This window comes from Rana temporaria, chromosome 1, assembly GCF_905171775.1.
Source record: "Rana temporaria chromosome 1, aRanTem1.1, whole genome shotgun sequence".
NCBI classification, from domain to species: Eukaryota; Metazoa; Chordata; class Amphibia; order Anura; family Ranidae; genus Rana; species Rana temporaria.
The window spans coordinates 257,532,476-257,553,279 of record NC_053489.1 but is presented as its reverse complement, the minus strand read 5'-3'; the positions used below and the strand labels follow the sequence as shown (position 1 = coordinate 257,553,279).

The following is a 20,804-nucleotide window of genomic DNA, read 5'->3' as shown; positions in this document are numbered from 1 at the left end:
TTCTTTAATTAACAGGCGGAGCTGGATGCCATGCTGGTGGAATGTGCGGGAGATGGGATTCCACTGATTGCTGCTGCAGTTGGAGGCGCAACTTTTGCGCCATATTTTGCAGTTTTTCTTCCATTACTGCTAAGTAAAATGGTGAGAGGCATGATTTTATGTAGCATTATTTCATGTTATTTCTAAGAGATCCAGTAAGCATTGCACATGTTAGAGAGTATGCTAACTTTTTTGCCATTTCACATCAATTCACTTTAAGTATGGAAGTGCATCCCTTCTTAGCCACACAGACAGTAGTAAAGGGGTCCTCCAAACAGTGTTTCTGATATTTGGGAACATATGTACAGATTTGAGCTGTAGCTTGAACTTCTGTATATTTTATTATTATTTTTTTTTATTAATTATCCCGTAATATATGCAATGTACACAATTAGCACTAATGGTAGAATGAAAAGAAAATAGGTTACCAATGGGCATTTGTTGTCGTGATTTGTTAAAAAAAAAAAAAAAGTTCAGCTTCAGATATTCACTTTATCTTATATAACGGGGGGGCGGGGGGTACTGAATTAAAATTCACGGAGGTCCGGTCGCCAACATTTTCTTTGGGCCGAGGTCCGAATCTCAAGTCTGTACTATGACTCAGAAAGGTGTCCCTTTACATCAGGTGTCCCCATCACAGCGCCCCTTTACATCAGGTGTCCCCATCACAGCGCCCCTTTACATCAGGTGTCCCCATCACAGCGCCCCTTTACATCAGGTGTCCCCATCACAGCGCCCCTTTACATCAGGTGTCCCCATCACAGCGCCCCTTTACATCAGGTGTCCCCATCACAGCGCCCCTTTACATCAGGTGTCCCCCATCACAGCGCCCCTTTACATCAGGTGTCCCCATCACAGCGCCCCTTTACATCAGGTGTCCCCATCACAGCGCCCCTTTACATCAGGTGTCCCCATCACAGCGCCCCTTTACATCAGGTGTCCCCATCACAGCGCCCCTTTACATCAGGTGTCCCCATCACAGCGCCCCTTTACATCAGGTGTCCCCATCACAGCGCCCCTTTACATCAGGTGTCCCCATCACAGCCCCTCTTTTGTAAGCACCGAGTTGTGTTGGAAAGAAAATCCACAATGAGTGTAAGACAGCTGATTGAAGCACCTCCACCTCAAGTAAATATTCTGCTTACCGAACACCAAATAATAAATCTCATGTAGCACTGAATCTGATAGCCTCCGTTCCCCAGCTAGGTTCTTCCACACCAGATGGAAAAAATGGATAATCCTTAGCCTGAACGCACTCATGCGTTGAACCTGCTATTGGTAGACGGTGACGTCTGTCTGCAGGCACTTTTATGTTGAGGGGCACTCTGATGGGCACAACAAAATGTGTCCATCAGTGTGGCCCTTAACAAAATATGCCCATTAGTGTGCACATTAAAAATATACCCATCGGCCTGCCCCTTAAAATAAAATGTGTCCATCAGAATGCCCCTTAACATAAAAATAGGTGCCCATCAGCATGACCTTTAACAAAATATGCCCAGCCGTGTGCACAATAAAAATATACTCATTGTTGATCACTGGTTAACATGCCCACATACCTTGAATGCTGGAGGGCACACCTAAAACACAGAAGGGGCGGAAGCTGTTGAATATGGAGAATCAGAACCCGGGAACTTTGAGCAGCGGGGGGCGGGGCACACACGTGATGTCACGCCCCTACTCGTGGCCCTTCTGGCCGAGACCTGTGGTGAGAAGCAGGGGGCGGGCGCACGCACGCAGCGTCGCTGGTTGCTAGGGAACCCCGCGGTCCCAGCAAACCAACACTTGCTAACATTACTGGCGGCCTGGCGGTCCGGGCAGAAGTGTCACTGGGGCCTCACTCGGCCTGTGGGCCGCCATTTAGTGACGGTCATTTTATAAGTTTATACTCTTGCGCCCTCACAATGTCAGGATGCCCTCTCTCCTGTGGCAGGGTTAAAACTGACACATAAAAAAGGTGTTGTCAGATGACATTAAATACATTTTAAGTAGACCTGCACCTTTGACTTATAGTGCAACTGTTTAAAGAAAGTTGCCTTATTTATTTGTATTCTCTTTCAGAGAAATGGCAGCAGGGGATTGTACAAAGGTTATGTACAGGGGATTGTACAAAGGTTATGTACAGGGGATTGTACAAAGGATATGTACAGGGGTTTGTACAAATGATATGTACAGGGGATTGTACAAAGGATATGTATTGGGGATTGTACAAAGGATATGTACAGGGGATTGTACAAAGGATATGTACAGGGGTTTGTACAAAGGATATGTACTAGGGATATGTACAAAGCTGCAATTACACTTTAAAAGCTTTAAGTTAATAATTGTGTCCTTCTGCGGTCCAGAGAATAAGTCAGTTTTCAGCCCTGAGCTCAGACAGGAGACCTACACGTGGAGGCTTTAAGGGCTGACTCTAAGCTGACCTTTCTGGTCTGAAAGAGTTGATCAGTAGCACACACAACTATCATGGGCTAGATTTCAATCACTGGAGCTTGTAGGCAACCTCAGTAATGCTAGGTTTAAATGTGCACCCATCTTTGAAGCACCTCTGAAAAACGATCTACGGTGGATTACTTTTGAGAGGTTTTTGTCAGACGACGAGGAAATAAATGTAAATGCTGCTCCACTGTGTGGCAAACGCATGCATTGCATGTGGTTTCATGGCTGTTGCGGCACTGCCCTATTCACTTCAGTGGGCCACGTCTGGCAAAGCATTGCAGTTATGGCAATTTTTACACCTCTGTCCAGCTGCCCTTGCAGCTTTAGATAGGCAAGTGGGTGGTTGGCTCAACCACCTAATTTTACCATCCCCAACCTCATATGTAAACAAGCCCTAACACTACCCTCTACTAGAATCCGTTCTTTTACACAAATAACATTTACTTTTTTTTTCCTGGCCCTAACTTAGCTTAGAATATTCTGGCAACTGTACTACTTGACTATTCTGATAACGTAAATACAATTTCTGTAGACCGTAACTATTACTGAGAGGTGATACTATATTATTAGCCTCAGGCTTAATAGATTCTAGATTTTTTTTCGTTTTTTCTTTTCAGTTCACCTGTTGTTTCCTTTATTTATGTACAGAAATGTGTCCATTCTTTATTTCTTACACAGAAGCCAAGCTGTTCCCCTGCAGAAAAGTCATTTGGAGGAGGTATTGTGGCGGAATCAGTAATAAGCTTGAGTGGGGCAGTTGTACAGTTTGTGCCCCAGTTACTTCCTGCACTGATCTCTGGAGCACAGGACAAAGATGATGAAGTTCGCAGTAATTCTGTGTTCGGACTCGGGGTTCTGGCAGAGCATGGAGGTGCCTCAATGCACAAGTATCCTTCAGAAATAGTCTACATTTCTTACTCCCTCCTTATATTATACTCCAATATTTTGCATCTCTCTGTTGTTTCAAACTTTGATGTGAGAGTTAGTTATGTATCTCCTTAGACAATGCCACTCTTGTCCTTGACTTGTATGCAGACATTACCCTAAGTTGCTTTCAGTATTATCAGCTATAATCAGCTGTGAGAAGAATGGTCGAGCTCTGGACAATGTGTGTGGGGCAGTGAGTCGGATGTTGTTGAGTCACCCAGGGGGAGTGCCATTGGAGCAGGTAACAGTCTATGTATGCACAGTTCTCTTGGGATTGCATTGGACAATGCTGGAAAAATGTTATAGATTTGACTGGAATCTATATAAATAGCCACTTGCCCAGGTAGCATGTCACTTCTGTTTTATCTACTAAGATTCACCTTGGTTACCCCACTTAGAGTTAATGTTTCAGTTTTGGGTGGGTGATGTTTTTTAGGATCGCATTTCAAGCCTTCAGTGGCGCAATATCTGTACCTGATTTCATCTGTTTGCCTGCTGGGATCATTATTACAGGGTTTTTGCAGGAGATGCTGGCTGGATTTTTTAAATTGCTTTTACACTACAGAAAATGCAGCGATGTACACAGGATGTACACAGGATGCAGCAAGATTAGCGAGACTTCATAGGTAGTATAGAAGACATGTTAACCCAACAGGGACCACAACAGCCCCTACGACAGTGGCGTTTTGGAACTACATTTTCCATGATGCTCGTGCACTCTAGTTGAGCATCACGGGAAATGTAGTTCAAAAACATCTGGGGCTATTAATATTATTAGATCATTTTAATGCTAGGAAGTATATTGACAGTATAGGACATGGATGGAGAACTTTGGAGACTTTTTTGCCTGGTCTGCCTGAATGATTCTGGCCTAGCTGGCTGCCCTGCAGGGTTGAATTCTGGCCTGGCTGGCTTGGTTGGTTTGGCCTGTCAGAGCAGTATATAATCTGATTAGGACAGTGCAGGGGTCAGTGTGAAGTAATGCAGAGGTCCGTAATGAGTAATGTAGAGTTTATTAGGAAGTAGTGCACAGAGCAGTAATGGTTATTGTGGAGTGCAGAGGTCAGTACAAAGTAATGATGCAAAATGCAGAGACAGAGAGTAAGTTATACAAGAAATGGACTCCCAGTTGACCCTTTGAGGCGCTGCCTGGCTCCTGCTATAGGAGTTTACAGAAGAACTAAACATCTTTAACACAGTTTAACAATCGGCAGATAAAGATACTCCAAAATTCTAGTGTTGGCGCCTCAATCATCCCGGCACCATGGTTGTTATGGTGTCAGGATGATTGAAGCGCATTATTTCTATTATTACATTGTAATATAGAATGAAATTATTCAACTCACCATAATGCAGAATCAGTGGGAGCTCTGATGTTACTGTCCCCAGCCAGTGGAGTGCTTCCTTACATCTCAGGTGTCCCCAGCGGAGTGCTTCCTTACATCTTAGGTGTCCCCAGCGGAGTGCTTCCTTACATCTCAGGTGTGCCCAGCGGAGTGCCTCCTTACATCTCAGGTGTCCCCAGTGGAGTGCTTCCTTACATCTCAGGTGTCCCCAGCGGAGTGCTTCCTTACATCTTAGGTGTCCCCAGCGGAGTGCTTCCTTACATCTCAGGTGTGCCCAGCGGAGTGCCTCCTTACATCTCAGGTGTGCCCAGCGGAGTGCCTCCTTACATCTCAGGTGTCCCCAGCGGAGTGCCTCCTTACATCTCAGGTGTGCCCAGTGGAGTGCCTCCTTACCTCTCAGGTGTCCCCAGCGGAGTGCCTCCTTACATCTCAGGTGTGCCCAGCGGAGTGCCTCCTTACATCTCAGGTGTGCCCAGAGGAGTGCCTCCTTACATCTCAGGTGTGCCCAGCGGAGTGCCTCCTTACATCTCAGGTGTGCCCAGCGGAGTGCCTCCTTACATCTCAGGTGTGCCCAGCGGAGTGCCTCCTTACATCTCAGGTGTGCCCAGCGGAGTGCCTCCTTACATCTCGCGTGTGCCCAGCGGAGAGCCTCCTTACATCTCGCGTGTGCCCAGCGGAGTGCCTCCTTGCATCTCGGGTGTGCCCAGCGGAGTGCCTCCTTACATCTCGGGTGTGCCCAGCGGAGTGCCTCCTTACATCTCGGGTGTCCCCAGCGGAGTGCCTTCTTGCATCTCGGGTGTCCCCAGCGGAGTGCCTCCTTGCATCTCGGGTGTCCCCAGCGGAGTGCCTCCTTGCATCTCGGGTGTCCCCAGCGGAGTGCCTCCTTGCATCTCGGGTGTCCCCAGCGGAGTGCCTCCTTGCATCTCGGGTGTCCCCAGCGGAGTGCCTCCTTGCATCTCGGGTGTCCCCAGCGGAGTGCCTCCTTGCATCTCGGGTGTCCCCAGCGGAGTGCCTCCTTACATCTCAGGCAGGCCGGACTGGGACAAAAAATAGGCCCGGGCATTTTGGAATGAGCAGCCCATGACATCTTAACCGGCCCCTTCTCCACTCTCCATCCTGACGGATCCCCCGGGAGAGGGGAGGGGGAAACCCTGCAAAGGTGCAGGGGGTGAGAAGACAGGGAAAGAGCAGAGGGGGCAGAGAGCACAGGGATGAACCTTGAGAACATGGGGTGGGGTGAGAGCACAAGGGTACCGGAGAGCATGGGGGTCTGGAGAGCACAGGGAGTGGGGGGTTGGAGAGCACAGGGGGAAGCAAAAACACAGGGTGGGACAGAGAGCACAGGGGTGGAGAGCACAGGTGGGAGGCGGAGATCACTGGGGGGCTGTAGAGCACTGGGGGAGGCGAAGATCACTGGGGGATGGCGAAGGGCACAGGGGGGGCAGCAGAGAGCATGGGAGGAGGTGGAGAACACAGGGGGTAGGTGAAGATCAATGGGGGGGCTGGAGAGTACTGGGGGAGAGGTGTAGGGCACAGGGGGGCAGCATAGAGCATGGGGGGCTGGACAGCACTGGGGGGCTAGAGAGCACTGGGGGAGAGGTAGAGGGTACAGGGGGCAGCGTAGAGCATGGGGGGGCTAGAGAGCACAGGGGGGAGGGGCTAGAGAGCACTGGGGGGGCTAGAGAGCACTGGGGGAGAGGCAGAGGGCACAGGGGGCAGCGTAGAGTATGGTGGAGAGCACAGGGGGAGAGATAGGGGGCAGCGTAGAGCATGGGGGGAGGTGGAGAGCACAAGAGGGAGGTGGAGAGAAGAGGGGGGCTGGAGAGCACTGGGGTGGATAGAGAGCACTGGGGGGACTGGAGAGAATTAGGGGGAATTGAAAAGAGCACAGGGGGAGAGGCAGAGGGCACAGGGGGGCAGCGTAGAGCATGGGGGGAGGTGGAGAGCACAGGGGGAGAGGTGGAGAGCACAGGGGGAGAGGCGAAGGGCACAGGGGCAGCGTAGAGCATGGGGGGAGGTGGAGAGCATGGGGAGGTGAAAAGCACAGGGGGGGAGGCGGAGGGCACAGGGGGGCAGCGTAGAGCATTGAGAAGGTGGAGGGCACAGGGGGCAGCGTAGAGCATGGGGGAGGTGAAGAGCACTGGGCTGGGGTATTAAAGAGCACAGGGGGAGGTGGAGAGCACAGGGGGAGAGGCAGAGGGCACAGAGGGGCAGCTTAGAGCATGGGGGAGTTGGAGAGCACAGGGGGAGAGATGGGGAGGGCACAGGGGGGGCAGCGTAGAGCATAGGGGGAGGTGGAGAACACAGGAGGGAGGTGAAGAGAAGAGGGGGGCTGGAGAGCACTGGGGGGGGGGGCTAGAGAGCACAGGGGGGGGGTGAAGAGCACAGGGGGAGGAGGAGAGGCAGAGGGCACAGGGGGGGCAGCGTAGAGCATGGGGAAGGTGGAGAGCACAGGGGGGAGGTGGAGAGCACAGAAGGGAGGTGGAGAGCACTGGGGGGGGCTAGAGAGCACTGGGGGGGCTGGAGAGTATTGGGGGAGGTGAAGAGCACAGGGGGGAGGCGGAGGGCACAGGGGGAGACCGTTGAGCATGTAGGGAGGTGGAGAGCACAGGGGGAGGTAAAAAGCACAGGGAGGCAGCATAGAGCGTGGGGGAGGTGGATAGCACAGGAGGGAGGAGGGCAGAGCATAGGGGGGGGGGGCTGGATAGCACTGGGGGAGAAGTGGCGGGCACAGGGGAGAGCGGAGAGCATGGGGGAGGTGGATATCACAGGGGGGAGGTGCAGAGCACAGGAAGAGAGGCAAGGGGCACAGGGGGGCAGCAGAGAGCATGGGGGTGGTGGAGAGCACTGGGGGGGGGGGTAGAGAGCACGGGGGGGGGTTGAGAGCAATGTGGGGGCAGCAGAGATAAGCAGGATAGGAGGAGCGGTGGGGTGGGGTGGCTGCATATAGAAGAATCATTCTCTCCATCTTCTTCCCGCAGTACCTAAATGCCTGCGAGAGGGAGAGGCGCAGAAGCAGGCATTCAGAGACCGTGGGAGGACGATGGAGAGAATGATTCTTCTTTATGCAGCCACCCCACCGCTCCTCCAATTCAGGTTACAGGGGGCCACACTTACTTTCTCTCTGATCCCATCCCAGGCGCCACAGCTCTATTTCGGCAGGCAGGGCTCCTTTCTCGTTCTGGTCTTCAGGAAAATGGTGGCCGGCGGAGACATTATCTCCGCTGGCTGCGGACTTCTAGCGGCGGCAGGGCCCCAAGTATTACTCGGGGCCCTACGCAGCCTGCGTAGTCTGCGTATAGGGCGGATCGGTCCTGATTGCTGAAATATGGTCAGTTTACATACCTCCATGATCTGCAGCTCTTCTGTCCTTCCCCCCCCCCCCCCCCCCTTACCTGCCTGTCGGCTGTGTGCCAGAGCCTGTCCCCCTACCCCCCCCTCCTTTCTGCTGAAATAACAGCAAAAAGTACATGCAATCCCCTCTGTTAGAAAGCGTTTTATTCTGCAGTGTCTGTACTTTGTAAAAAATATACCCATTACCTTACTTTACACTCGGCGCTCACGTGACTCCCCGCTGCTCCCCTCCTCCACGGCTGATGTCTCGGCTCTCAACTCCTCCTGACTGACATCAGTGGGGGATTCTTGGCTCCTCCCACTCTAGCTGTCTGATCAGAAGAGGAAGCAGGGAGGAGTCACGTGAGCGCCCAGCAGCGTTGTGAAATAAGGTAGTAATAATGGGCATATTTATTTACAAAGCACAGACACTGCAGCATAAAACGTTTTATAACAGAGGGTATTGCATGTACTTTTTTCTACAGTGGCTGAACAACCACTTTAGGTCTTCAAAGTACCTAAATAACAAACATCACAACTCCACAATATGGACAGAGGACAGTTTATGCGTTTCACACAAAAACATGCTTAATCGATTAAAGGGTCACTAAAGGAATTTTTTTTTTTAGCTAAATAGCTTCCTTTACCTTACTGCAGTCCTGGTTTCATGTCCTCATTATTCGTTTGTGCTTTGATGTTGCTGTAAATCCTCTCTGTTCTGGACACTTCCTGGTTGTCTGTTTCCTGATCACCACAGTACTGGGAGATTTCTCACGGTGGTGACTAATCAAGGAGGTGTGATTACTGTGTGTAAAACGAAACTGGATTGGTGCTGAGGAGTTTTAGACAAAGTATCACTGCTCTCTATTGGCTGACTGCCCTCTAGTGGCTCTCTGTACATCAGAGAAACAGCAAAAACAAAACTAAACTGCAGGCACATTATATGATTGGTTTTTATCTATTTTTAATGATTTTTAAAAGGAATCAGTTAACTATTATGTATCTATACCCTGTAAACAGTCATTTCAGCTAAAAAATGTTTTTCCTTTAGTGACCCTTTAAGTATGATTTCTTGTAAAAAGCGTCAACTGACCTCTGTCCATATTGTGGAGTTGTGATGTTTGTTATTTACATACTTTGAAGACTTGATAAACTTAATTTATCTGCTTCATTGTTGGAGTGCGGCCAGCTTTTCATCACCGTTTCATATTACAGCAATTAAGGATTGGGCCGGCACCTGCTGATGTGTGGGGCTGATTGCTCATGCACTACCTGGAGCGATGTTTCCTTCCTCTTATTCAAATAAGTTGCCTGTGTTCAGTATGATTAAGTTAAAAGGAATTTTAACTTGCTTGTAAATTAAATAACTTCTAGTATAGTACAGGACACAGACCGCCCCCTAACCTGTCCTTGTTAGGCCCCTTTCACACGGGGCGGATCAGTAATGATCCGCCCCGTGAACCTCCGCTTGCTCAGCGGAGATTGCTCCGTTGATCCCCGCTGAGCCGGCGGATGACAGGGCGGTCCCCGCACACTGTGCAGGGACCGCCCTGTCTTTTCTCCGCTCTCCCCTATGGGGGGATCGGATGAACACGGACCGTCTGTCCGTGTTCACCCGATCCGCCAGACGAATGGAAAAGTAGGTTTTTCCTCCGTCATACTTTGGCGGATCGGGTCGGATGTCACCGCTGACATCCGCGGCTCCATAGAGGAGCACGGAGCGCCCGTTCAGGTCCGCAACCAAAACTGGCAGGCAGTCCTGAACGGGCCGCCCATGTAAAAGAGCCTTTACTCTGAATTTCTTGGTACAAAACCCCAAGGCTCATAGGGTAGGGTTACAGGAGAGGGGGTGGAATGTTCTTAAAAGCCTACCAGTGTTCCTGAAGGTACAAGCCTATAACCCATGGTGTTTAAATAACCTGCCTGCATTCTGTACTACAAGATATGGAATTTACAGGTAAGTTAAAGGGTCACTAAAGGAATTTTTTTTTTTCTTAGCTAAATAGCTTCCTTTACCTTACTGCAGTACTGGTTTCATGTCCTCATTGTTCGTTTTTGCTTTGAAGTTGCTGTAATTCTGCTGTGATCTCCACACTTCCTGGTTGCCTGTTTCCTTATAACCATGGTACAGGGAGATTTTCACGGTGGTCTAAGCTGTCATTACTGTGTGTGTAAAACAATCAGATTCATTTTAAAAACAAAACACTGCCCTGGATTTGTTTGTTTTTGTTCTGTGTGTCTTCCCGACTCACCTCTCACCCGGAACTTCATGTATGTACCTTTAAAACCAAAAGTGAAACTAGAGGCACATTATATGATAGATTAAATTCAATTTTTAATAATTTTTAAAAGGAATCTGTTAACTTTTATGTCTCCATACCCAATAAACAGTCATTTCAGCCAAAAAATGTTTTTTCTTTAGTGACCCTTTAAATTCCTTTCTTTTTTTTTTTTACACTTTAATTTTAGTGATCGAGTCTGCGTGCCTAAAATAAACACCTGTGTTTGTTTTGATATTAGACTCCTGTAATTCCCAGTATAGCAGTCCTCGGATTAGGAGAGGGGAATCAGCACTCGGAGCTTCTCAGGTTGCCTGATATAACTCTTTAACCTGCCAAACTTTTTACATTGCTTGTTTGTTTTTGTATTTTTTTTATCTTCTTACAGCTGTACTTCTGCTCCAATGCTTCCCCCAAATGACCCTTTTGTTCTTCTGTTTTAGGTATTTCCTGTGCTACTCCGTTCTCTGCCTCTTAGAGAAGATTTTGAGGAGAACAGTACTGTGTTTAAATGCATTGCATTCCTGTATGAGAAAAATTCATCTCAGGTATAGTATTATGTAGCGGCAATGCTTAAAGAGCCCATACAAAACTAAAAATATGGAGAATGCGTTCAGATTAGGTGCACTTTTCTGACTGTGTGTCATGACCCATTTCCTTTATTTTATACTTTGTTACTTCCTAATCTCTGTGTAATGCTTTATTCAAAGCAAGGGGTGATCCATACAGTATACTGCCGAATCTTGTGTGAACTGTTATAGTCTGTCAAATATTTTAATGCAGTAATAGCACTTTTTTTTTTTTATCTGTTAAGAGATACAGGAAGTCTTTAACCACTTATATTTTAGACCTGAAGATTAGTTACCCCCCAAAACATATTTTTCTGAAAGCAGAGACCCTGGAGAATAAAACGGTGGTAGTTTATCAATTGTAAATCTTAATAAATAGTACACTAAAATGTATTTAATTCACACAAACCCTATATATTACCCTTTTTTTTTTCTTTGTAAAATTTTAAGATGAGGTTTGCGACACGTAAATGGATACCAAACATCTCAAGCCTTAATATTGTATGTGCCCATGAAGGCCCGAATTAGGACATGGAGGATGCCCCCTTTTGGTTTGGAAACTGTGAACCTAAAACTCCTGGAACCATTCTGCCGCAGAGATTGGGGCAATGACACCCTGGGTCCAAAAGCAGCAGCAGCATGGGCTGCATGAAGATTCACTAATCTGGGTGGTGATACAGATAGATTGAAAGTAATGAACCAAGGTGGGGACTTGGAGGGAAACTCTAGTTTGTAATCCCTGGAAGCCACCTCCTGCACCCAAGCATCTGAGATGCACATGTTTTCCAAGTGTCCACAAAGGTCGGGGGCACCACCTCATGTTGAAGAATAGGGATGAGCTCCGGCGTGTTCGCACAGTTCACGGGCAGAGCCCGCCAGGAAGTCTGCACTGTGCTGCGCTAGCCACAGGCAGGGAGACATTTGCTCATCTCTGCAGCCACGCATCGGGAAATGTCTCCCTGCCTGTGATTAGCGCAGCGCCACGCAGACTTCCTCTCGGGCTCTGCACGTGGCCCGCTGCGAACACGCCGGTGCTCATCCCTATTGAAGAAGACTTATCTGAGTGTTTGGGTGATGCGGAAGTCAGGTATTTGCTGACTGGGTGCCGGACTAGGGTTCGACTTTGTCCTCCCTTTCGTGGGGTGAAGCTGGCCAAACTGATGTTTTTGTTACCATGTTGCTACTCTTGTTACATTTAACATCCCTGATGAGAGTATGCAGGGCATCTATGAAGAGGCATTGTCTCTTGAAGGGCATGAGAAGCAAGCACTTTTTGCATGCAGGTTAAGCAGCAGAGCATCTTAGCCAGATAGTCTTCCTCTGTTTTCTGGCAGGAGACCTCCAACAACCTGACCATACTTTTATTTTAAGGCTGCAGGCATGAGTTTCAAGTGCTCTATGACCAAGGGAAGAACTGATCCCTTCTAATGGCTTAGACCAGTCAGCTAGAGTCTACCACAGCAATATGCAATTAGCGGACCTCCAGATGTTGCAGAACTACAATTCCCATGAGGCATAGCAAGACTCTGACAGCCACAAGCATGAACCCAGAGGCAGAGGCATGATGGGACTTGTAGTTTTGCAACAGCTGGAGGTCCGCTAATTGCTTATCCCTGGCTACCAGATTAAGATCATGACCAAGATAGTTTGCAGAGAGAACCGAGTTCTAGAAAGGGATTTGTCAGTGAGATCCTGCTCTGCTGGATTTGTCGATTATTTAGTTAGGATACAGGCAGATCCACAGAGGGGACAGACAATTTTTAACAAAGTTTTCCTCAAATTGGTGCAGACCTGAAGCAGTCTCTCAAAGTGTTACTAAACCCAGGACCCTGCATTCACTATATCTGGTCTCCCACAGTACACAGAACAGGGAAATGCAATTATTTTAGTAAATATAGACTGCTAAATACATTTTCTCATCAGCAGTATATAGCAGTCTCATGACTTCAATGAGTGTCTGTCTAAAGCTTGTAGGAGTTTTCATTCTCCCGTGATTGTCCTATGAGGCTGCAGGACCCTGAACCTCCACCTGGACAGTGCTGATTTGCACTGTGCCAATCACATGCACTCTTCCAAGAAAACTGAAACTGAGCATGTGCAGAGTGCTCCCAAGGCTCTGTTCTATCAGGAAATGGATTGGGGACTGTGGAAGAAGAGGAGGTACAGAAAAGAAAGGATCAAACAGCCTTTTACACAATGTGGAGTATTAACCCCTTTACTGCATATACAGACTATATGTATTACTGTGGGGTTAGTAACACTTTCATTTCAATGTAATGGTAGAAGATTCCTGAGGTGTAGGATTATCTGTCAAGGACTTGAGAGCCTAAAGGGGTTGTAAACCCTCATGTTGACATCATTAAGGTGAAATAACCACTGTCACTAACCGGCCCCCTAGCCCCTTATTTTACTCACCTGAGCCCCCTAATTCCAGAGCCGGAGATGCCACCTTCCCCTCTGCCTGTTGTCTCGGCTCTTGATCAGATAGATTGATAGCCATTGGCTCCTGCTGCTGTCAATCAAATACAATTACGTGGGCACCGGGGGCGAGGCCGAGTCCGGCATTCTGCTTCTATGGATGCAAATGCTGGACTCGGGAGCGAGCCCGCAAGGTAAGCCCCGGCAGAGTGCTTCTCCTAGGGGGTTATACGATGCAGGGAGGAGCCGCCGAGGGACCCCAGAAGAGGATGATAGGGGCCACTCTGTGCAAAACAAGCTGCACAGTGGAGGTAAGAATGACATGTTTGTTATTTAAAAAAAAAACTTCGCTTTACAATCACTTAAGCATCAGATATAGTCCCACTGGCTGAAAGCTCAGAAACTGCTAATCTGTACGCACGTCAGAGAGATTCTGCAGTAGAAGGCACAAAGGCATGCTTAAAGCTTCTACAGTCAAATACAGTGAAATCCTCCCTGTGTAGAACAGGGAGGATAGAGCTAGGGAAGACTAAGGAAGGCTAGCAGAGGGCCAAACACCTCAGAAGGGACATTGTAGGCAGCACCAGAAATGTCAGTGGAGTGTGAGCTGAAGGCACCTGGTACAGCAGGACTGTTTCCCATGTGTCTGATGATGCAACCAAAAGCGGAAAGCCTTAAGCCTAGGCTAGCCTCAGATGTTCCACAAGTCTCTTGCAACCAGGAAAAGTAATGGGAAGGTGTTTCCTCAACACTGAATTGGTGGGAAAGAGCAGTGGCAGCTGGTGCTCAAGTTTTTTGGGGGGGGGGGGGGGCGCAAACGAAAAAATAAAAAAAAACAATTGCAGCCTCACTGTGCCCATCAAATACAGCCACTGGGCCCATCTAATGCAGCCACTGGGCCCATCAAATACAGCCACTGGGCCCATCTAATGCAGCCACTGGGCCCATCTAATGCAGCCACTGGGCCCATCAAATACAGCCACTGGGCCCATCAAATACAGCCACTGGGCCCATCTAATGCAGCCACTGGGCCCATCTAATGCAGCCACTGGGCCCATCTAATGCAGCCACTGGGCCCATCTAATGCAGCCACTGGGCCCATCTAATGCAGCCACTGGGCCCATCTAATGCAGCCACTGGGCCCATCTAATGCAGCCACTGGGCCCATCTAATGCAGCCACTGGGCCCATCTAATGCAGCCACTGGGCCCATCAAATACAGCCACTGGGCCCATCTAATGCAGCCACTGGGCCCATCTAATGCAGCCACTGGGCCCATCTAATGCAGCCACTGGGCCCATCTAATGCAGCCACTGGGCCCATCTAATGCAGCCACTGGGCCCATCAAATACAGCCACTGGGCCCATCTAATGCAGCCACTGGGCCCATCTAATGCAGCCACTGGGCCCATCTAATGCAGCCACTGTGCCCATCAAATACAGCCACTGGGCCCATCTAATGCAGCCACTGGGCCCATCTAATGCAGCCACTGGGCCCATCAAATACAGCCACTGGGCCCATCTAATGCAGCCACTGGGCCCATCTAATGCAGCCACTGGGCCCATCTAATGCAGCCACTGGGCCCATCTAATGCAGCCACTGGGCCCATCTAATGCAGCCACTGGGCCCATCAAATACAGCCACTGGGCCCATCTAATGCAGCCACTGGGCCCATCTAATGCAGCCACTGGGCCCATCTAATGCAGCCACTGTGCCCATCAAATACAGCCACTGGGCCCATCTAATGCAGCCACTGGGCCCATCTAATGCAGCCACTGGGCCCATCAAATACAGCCACTGGGCCCATCTAATGCAGCCACTGGGCCCATCTAATGCAGCCACTGGGCCCATCTAATGCAGCCACTGGGCCCATCTAATGCAGCCACTGGGCCCATCTAATGCAGCCACTGGGCCCATCTAATGCAGCCACTGGGCCCATCTAATGCAGCCACTGGGCCCATCTAATGCAGCCACTGGGCCCATCTAATGCAGCCACTGGGCCCATCAAATGCAGCCACTGGGCCATCAATTGTCACCACTGTGCCATGCCATCAAACACAGCCACTGTGCCATCAATTGTCACCACTGTGCCATGCCATCAAACAGCCACTGTGCCATCAATTGTCACCACTGTGCCATGCCATCAAACGCAGCCACTGTGCCCATCAACTGTCGCCACTGTGCCCATTGCCGCCACTGTGCCCATTGCCACCACTGTGCCCATTGTCGCCTTTCTGGGGGTCAGCCATCCTCCTTCCATGTCCCTCTATGTCTTCTCCCGCCCTCGATGACGCTTCAGCCAATCAGGTTATCGTTAACCAGAACCAGTGAACCTGATTGGCTGAGACGCCTGTCAGTCTTATCCACGGAACGCATTCCCCGTACGTCCTTTAGATAAGTTTCCATGAAGCCGATTACAGCCTTAGGGATGTCCTCGGAAATCCTATCTGGCTCTGATAGGCATTTCGATAAAAGCCGACCAGCTGCCGTTATTCAGGTGGCCAGCGCTCACCATCCGGCCATCTGAATAGTCGGCGACAGCGGCAACAATAACATAGATTCATGCAATGCATGAATCTATGTTATTGTAATCGGTGGGAAAGAGCAATATTTCACAGTGTGAGAGATATCAGTTCTCAGCCCATCAGCATTAACCCCTTCCGCAGTAAAACTTTAATAGTGGTGCAGTGTCATATTCTGCTCCCTATCGTAGAATGCTGCGGAAGTCACGTGGCGGCCAACTGCGCATGCGCTCCAACTGCAAATGCGATGCGTTCCAGGGGATTTACGACACTACCCTTCAGTGAACCCATCACAATTTGTCACGGAAGTGACGTATTACCATAGACGGAGCGGGGGGAGAGAGAGACCCATTCACAGCGAGAGAGAAATGGAGATATAGAGATACTGAGATACATTCAGAGCAAGAGAGATATAGAGATACTGAGATACATTCAGAGCGAGAGAGAGATCGTGTGCATATATTTTATATAAGGGAAGTAATGCACATAGGGGAGGTAATCCCCTCCCTGAGCCCCGCTTCTCTCTCAGTATCTCTATATCTGTATCCCTCTCTCGCTCTGAATGTATCTCAGTATCTCTATTTCCCTCTCGCTCTGAATGTATCTCAGTATCTCTATCTCTATTTCTCTCTCGCTCTGAATGTATCTCAGTATCTCACTCTATTTCTCTCTCGCTCTGAATGGGTCTCTCTCTCTGTCCCCCCGCTCCGTCTATGGTAATACGTCACTTCCGTGACAAATTGTGATGGTTCACTGAAGGGTAGTGTCGTAAATCCCCTGGAACGCATCGCATTTGCTGTTGGAGCGCATTGCGCATGCGCAGTTGGCCGTCACGTGACTTCCGCAGCATTCTAGGATAGGCAGCAGAATATGACACTGCAGTGGCCCTAATGATGAAGTAGTTACAAGTCTGGTTGAAAAAAAGACAAGTTCATCTAGTTCAACCAATAAAGGGGGGGCGGCATACTATTTTATTTACTCAATCCTATACCCTCTCCTAGTTCTTAGTGGTCAGTCATCATGGCCTAGTTACAAAGTGAATCTTTGAGATGGGGTCATCCGCTTATAAGATCAGCTTGTTAAGTTTTGGAAATGAAAGCTAGAAGCTGATTGGTTGCCATGCACAGCTGATTCAGATTCTGTTTTCTCCAGTCTCAGCAAATGTACCTCTGTGACTGGAGCTAGGCCAACTGACAACAGACTTGGTGGATTAAAGACATTGGGGGTTATTTACGAAATGCAAATCCACTTTGCACTACAAGTGCAAACTACAATGCAAAGTGCACTTGAACTTGCACTGAAAGTGCAGTCGCTGTAAATCTGAGGGGTAGATCTGAAATGAGAGGAAGCTCTGCTGATTTTATTATACAATCATGTGCAAGATAAAATAATGTTTTTTATATTCTTTGCATGTCCCCCTCAGATCTACAGTGACTGTACTTCCAAGTGCACTTCCAGTGAAATTTCAAGTGCATTTTGAACTTGTAGTTTGCACTTGTAGTGCAAAGTGGATTTTCCGTAAATAACCCCCATTGAGGTTGATTTACTAAAGGAAAATATACTGTTTACAGCAAGTGCACTTGCACAGAGGTTAGTAAATGAGGTAAAGATTCACTTTGCAAAGAATACTCAAGCACATGCAAGGAAAATAAAAATGTTTTTGCCTGTACATGATTGGATGATAGAAATTAGCAGAGCTTCCCTGCAGATATACAGCAATTGCACTTGCAGTGCACAGTATATTTGCCTTTAGTAAATGGACCTCTTTATGTCTTTGATGTTCCCTAGCTATAAACCTGGCCAGAATGAGGAAATCATGATATAACTCCCCTTTCCAGCTGTGTTTTGTGAGTACATTCGCTGCCAAAAGTGGTACGCGTTTTTATTGTAGTGTTTCTGTTGTTATGTCTACTCCCTGTAATTGCTCTTTATTACTACATTGGTAGTAGAAAATATGCAGTGCCCTGAAATTCAAGTCACACCGGTTAAGCATTTTCATTTTAATCCTCCCTGCAGTAACTATAAATAATGGAGCTTGTAGGACCAGTTAAACAAAGGTATTCTGCCAATTTATAGCAGCACAAGGCACTGTACAACTAAAGGCCTTCTTGTCTTCAGTTTCAGAGTCATATGCTATAAAGGAGCATAACGGAGCCCACAGTTTTGCTTGGTATAGAGCAGGGATGTGCAATTAGTGGACCTCCAGCTGTTACAGAACTACAAGTTCCATGAGGCATAGCAAGACTGTGATAGCCACAAGCATGACACCCGAGGCATGATGGGATTTGTAGTTTTGCAACAGCTGGAGGTCCACTAATCCCTGGTATAGCGCATACCCATTTCTGGCATGATTGTGTAATAAGCTGTATCTTTATTAAACTGGTTGTGATTCTGACATCAATGAAATATAGATTTGATAAGCTCTGCAGAAAATTGTTTATAAAACTCAGGTTGTCAAAAATCGGCGAATGTAATGTTATCAAAGTATTTAAATATGTTAATAGATGCAAACCACGGGTGTATATAGCTGTAGTTTGCATCTATTAACATATATCCATTTTTTGCAAGCTAAATTGTAATAGCATTTATACTCTGTATACAAGGATACCTGGACACATAATCCAGCAATGCAGTTATTGCAATGAGGAAAATGAGGATTTAAAGATGGATTCCAGGTATGATGTAATCTACCTAGTTACATAGTAATGGAACTATGTATATATCATACCAGAAAAGCTGCGATTCACTACTCCAGTGATCTCCACTTTCTTCCAGGTCCTGTGTGTGGGTCAGCCACTCAGCACGGGTGTCATTCAGAAAAGACTTTGGGCTAGATTCAGGTAGAAGTTACGGTGGCGTATCTCCAGATACGCCGCCGTAATTTCAAATCTGCGCCGTCGTATCTTTACGCCGATTCTCAAAGGCAGATACGTTAAAAAAATAGGCTTCTTCCGCCGACGTAACTTGAATATGGCAGCGTATAATTGTGTGCAATTTTACGCTGGCCGCTAGGGGCGATTCCGTTATTTTCGGCGTAGAATATGCAAATGACCTAGATACGCCGATTCACGAACGTACGTACGCCCGGCGCAATTTATTAACGTTGTTTACGTTAGGCTTTTTCGGCATACGGTTACTCCTGCTATTAGGAGGCGCAGCCAATGTTAAGTATGGACGTCGTTCCCGCTTCGAAATTTAAATTTTTTACGTCGTTTGCGTAAGTCGTTCGCGAATAGGGCTGGACATAATTTACGTTCACGTTGAAAGCAATGACGATTTGCGGCGGAATTTCAAGCATGCGCACTGGGATTCTTTCACGAACGGTGCATGCGCCGTTCGTAAAAAACGTAAAATACGCGGGGTCACCATTAATTTAAATAAAACACGCCCCCCTCATCATCATTTGAATTAGGCGCGCTTACGCCGGCCCCATTTACAATATGCCGCCGTAAGTTAGGAGGCAAGTGCTTTGTGAATACAGCACTTGCCTCTCAAACTTACGGCGGCGCAGCGTAAATACGATACGCTGCGCCGCAACTCCAACTTTCATTAAATATTGCACTGATCCCAAACCATCTCCTAGCTGTTAGAATTAAAGGACACGTTCACCTTTTGGAGCATGTTACATGTTACACCTGCATTTAGGGTGTTGCATGCCCCATCACATGTTCTCCTGTGTGTGAGTTGGAGCTTGATAAGCTACAGAATATCATTGCATGTTGCTCATGTCAAGGTTCCTGCAATTCAGTTGTATCTATAAACGTCTTTTTGGTTCCAGTATGTTTTGTTGTTTTAGCCCAGGGATCTTCAAAATACGGCCCTCCAGCTGTTGCGGGACTACACATCCCATGAGGCATTGTAAAGCGCTCACATTCACAGACCTGACTAGGCATGATGGGAATTGTAGTTCCTGAACAACTGGAGGGCCGCAGTTTGAAGACCCCTGTAAATGTTGTAAAGCGCTGCGTAAACTGTTGGCGCTATATAAATCCTGTATAATAATAATAATAATCTAGCCTCTTTAATGATGACAGGTCCACATTGATGTCTATTTGTCTGATGACACGTTCACTCCAATATGTGTTTCTTTCTTGTAGGTTGTCAAACACATCGATGACATTGCAAGAATATGTAGTCATGTCTTGGGGACAAAGGAGATCCAACCAGGTATACAGGGATAAGAACCTTAACTGTGTGTATAGTATACTTTCCTTCCATCTCGTGTTCATTTTTTACAGCTCATAATATGTGTTGGTACCGGATTCACGTCAGTTCTCTATTTACTGAACCGTATTATATGTAATACATGTAATTGCTGTTACTGGGCTCCAGTGCATCTGCAATATTTAAAACCGTACTTATAGCGTTCAATTGTCGCAACGCGAATTCCAGCACTCCTCTCCCACATGTTGACATCATAATTTTTTTGCTAGAAAATTACTAAGAACCCCCAAACATTTTTTTATATATATATATATATATATATATATATATATATATATATATATATAAGCAGAGACCCTAGGGAATAAAATGGCGGTCATTGCAACTTTTTATGTCATACAGTATTTGCGCAGCAATTTTTCAAACGCGTTTTCCTGAATTTAAAAAACAAAAAAAAGTTAGCCTATTTATTTTGTATGATGTGACAGATGATGTTATGCTGAGTAAATGGATACCCAATATGTTAACAAGGTGTTGGAAACATTCCTCAGAGATTTTGGTCCAAATTGACCTGATAGCATCATGCAATTGCTGCAGATTTGTTGGCTGCTCATCCATGATGAGAATCTCCTGTTCCACCACATCCCACAGGTGCTATATTAGAGATCTGGTGACTGTGGGGGCCATTGGAGTTCAGTGATCTCTTTGTCATGTTTAAGAAACCAGTGGTGAGATGATTTGAGCTTTGTGACCTGGTGCATCATCCTGC

General features: G+C 47.5%; 1 protein-coding gene across 1 annotated transcript in view; it reads left to right on the top strand.

Moving 5' to 3' along the window:
- Window positions 1-20,804, top strand: part of IPO4 (importin 4) — a 171,942-nt gene that overhangs the window by 149,800 nt on the left and 1,338 nt on the right. The window contains exons 25-29 of the mRNA XM_040354677.1: window positions 16-141; window positions 3,157-3,365; window positions 3,514-3,646; window positions 10,807-10,911; window positions 19,969-20,038. Of these exons, the coding sequence (XP_040210611.1) occupies window positions 16-141; window positions 3,157-3,365; window positions 3,514-3,646; window positions 10,807-10,911; window positions 19,969-20,038 (643 nt within the window). The remainder of the gene's footprint in view (window positions 1-15; window positions 142-3,156; window positions 3,366-3,513; window positions 3,647-10,806; window positions 10,912-19,968; window positions 20,039-20,804) is intronic.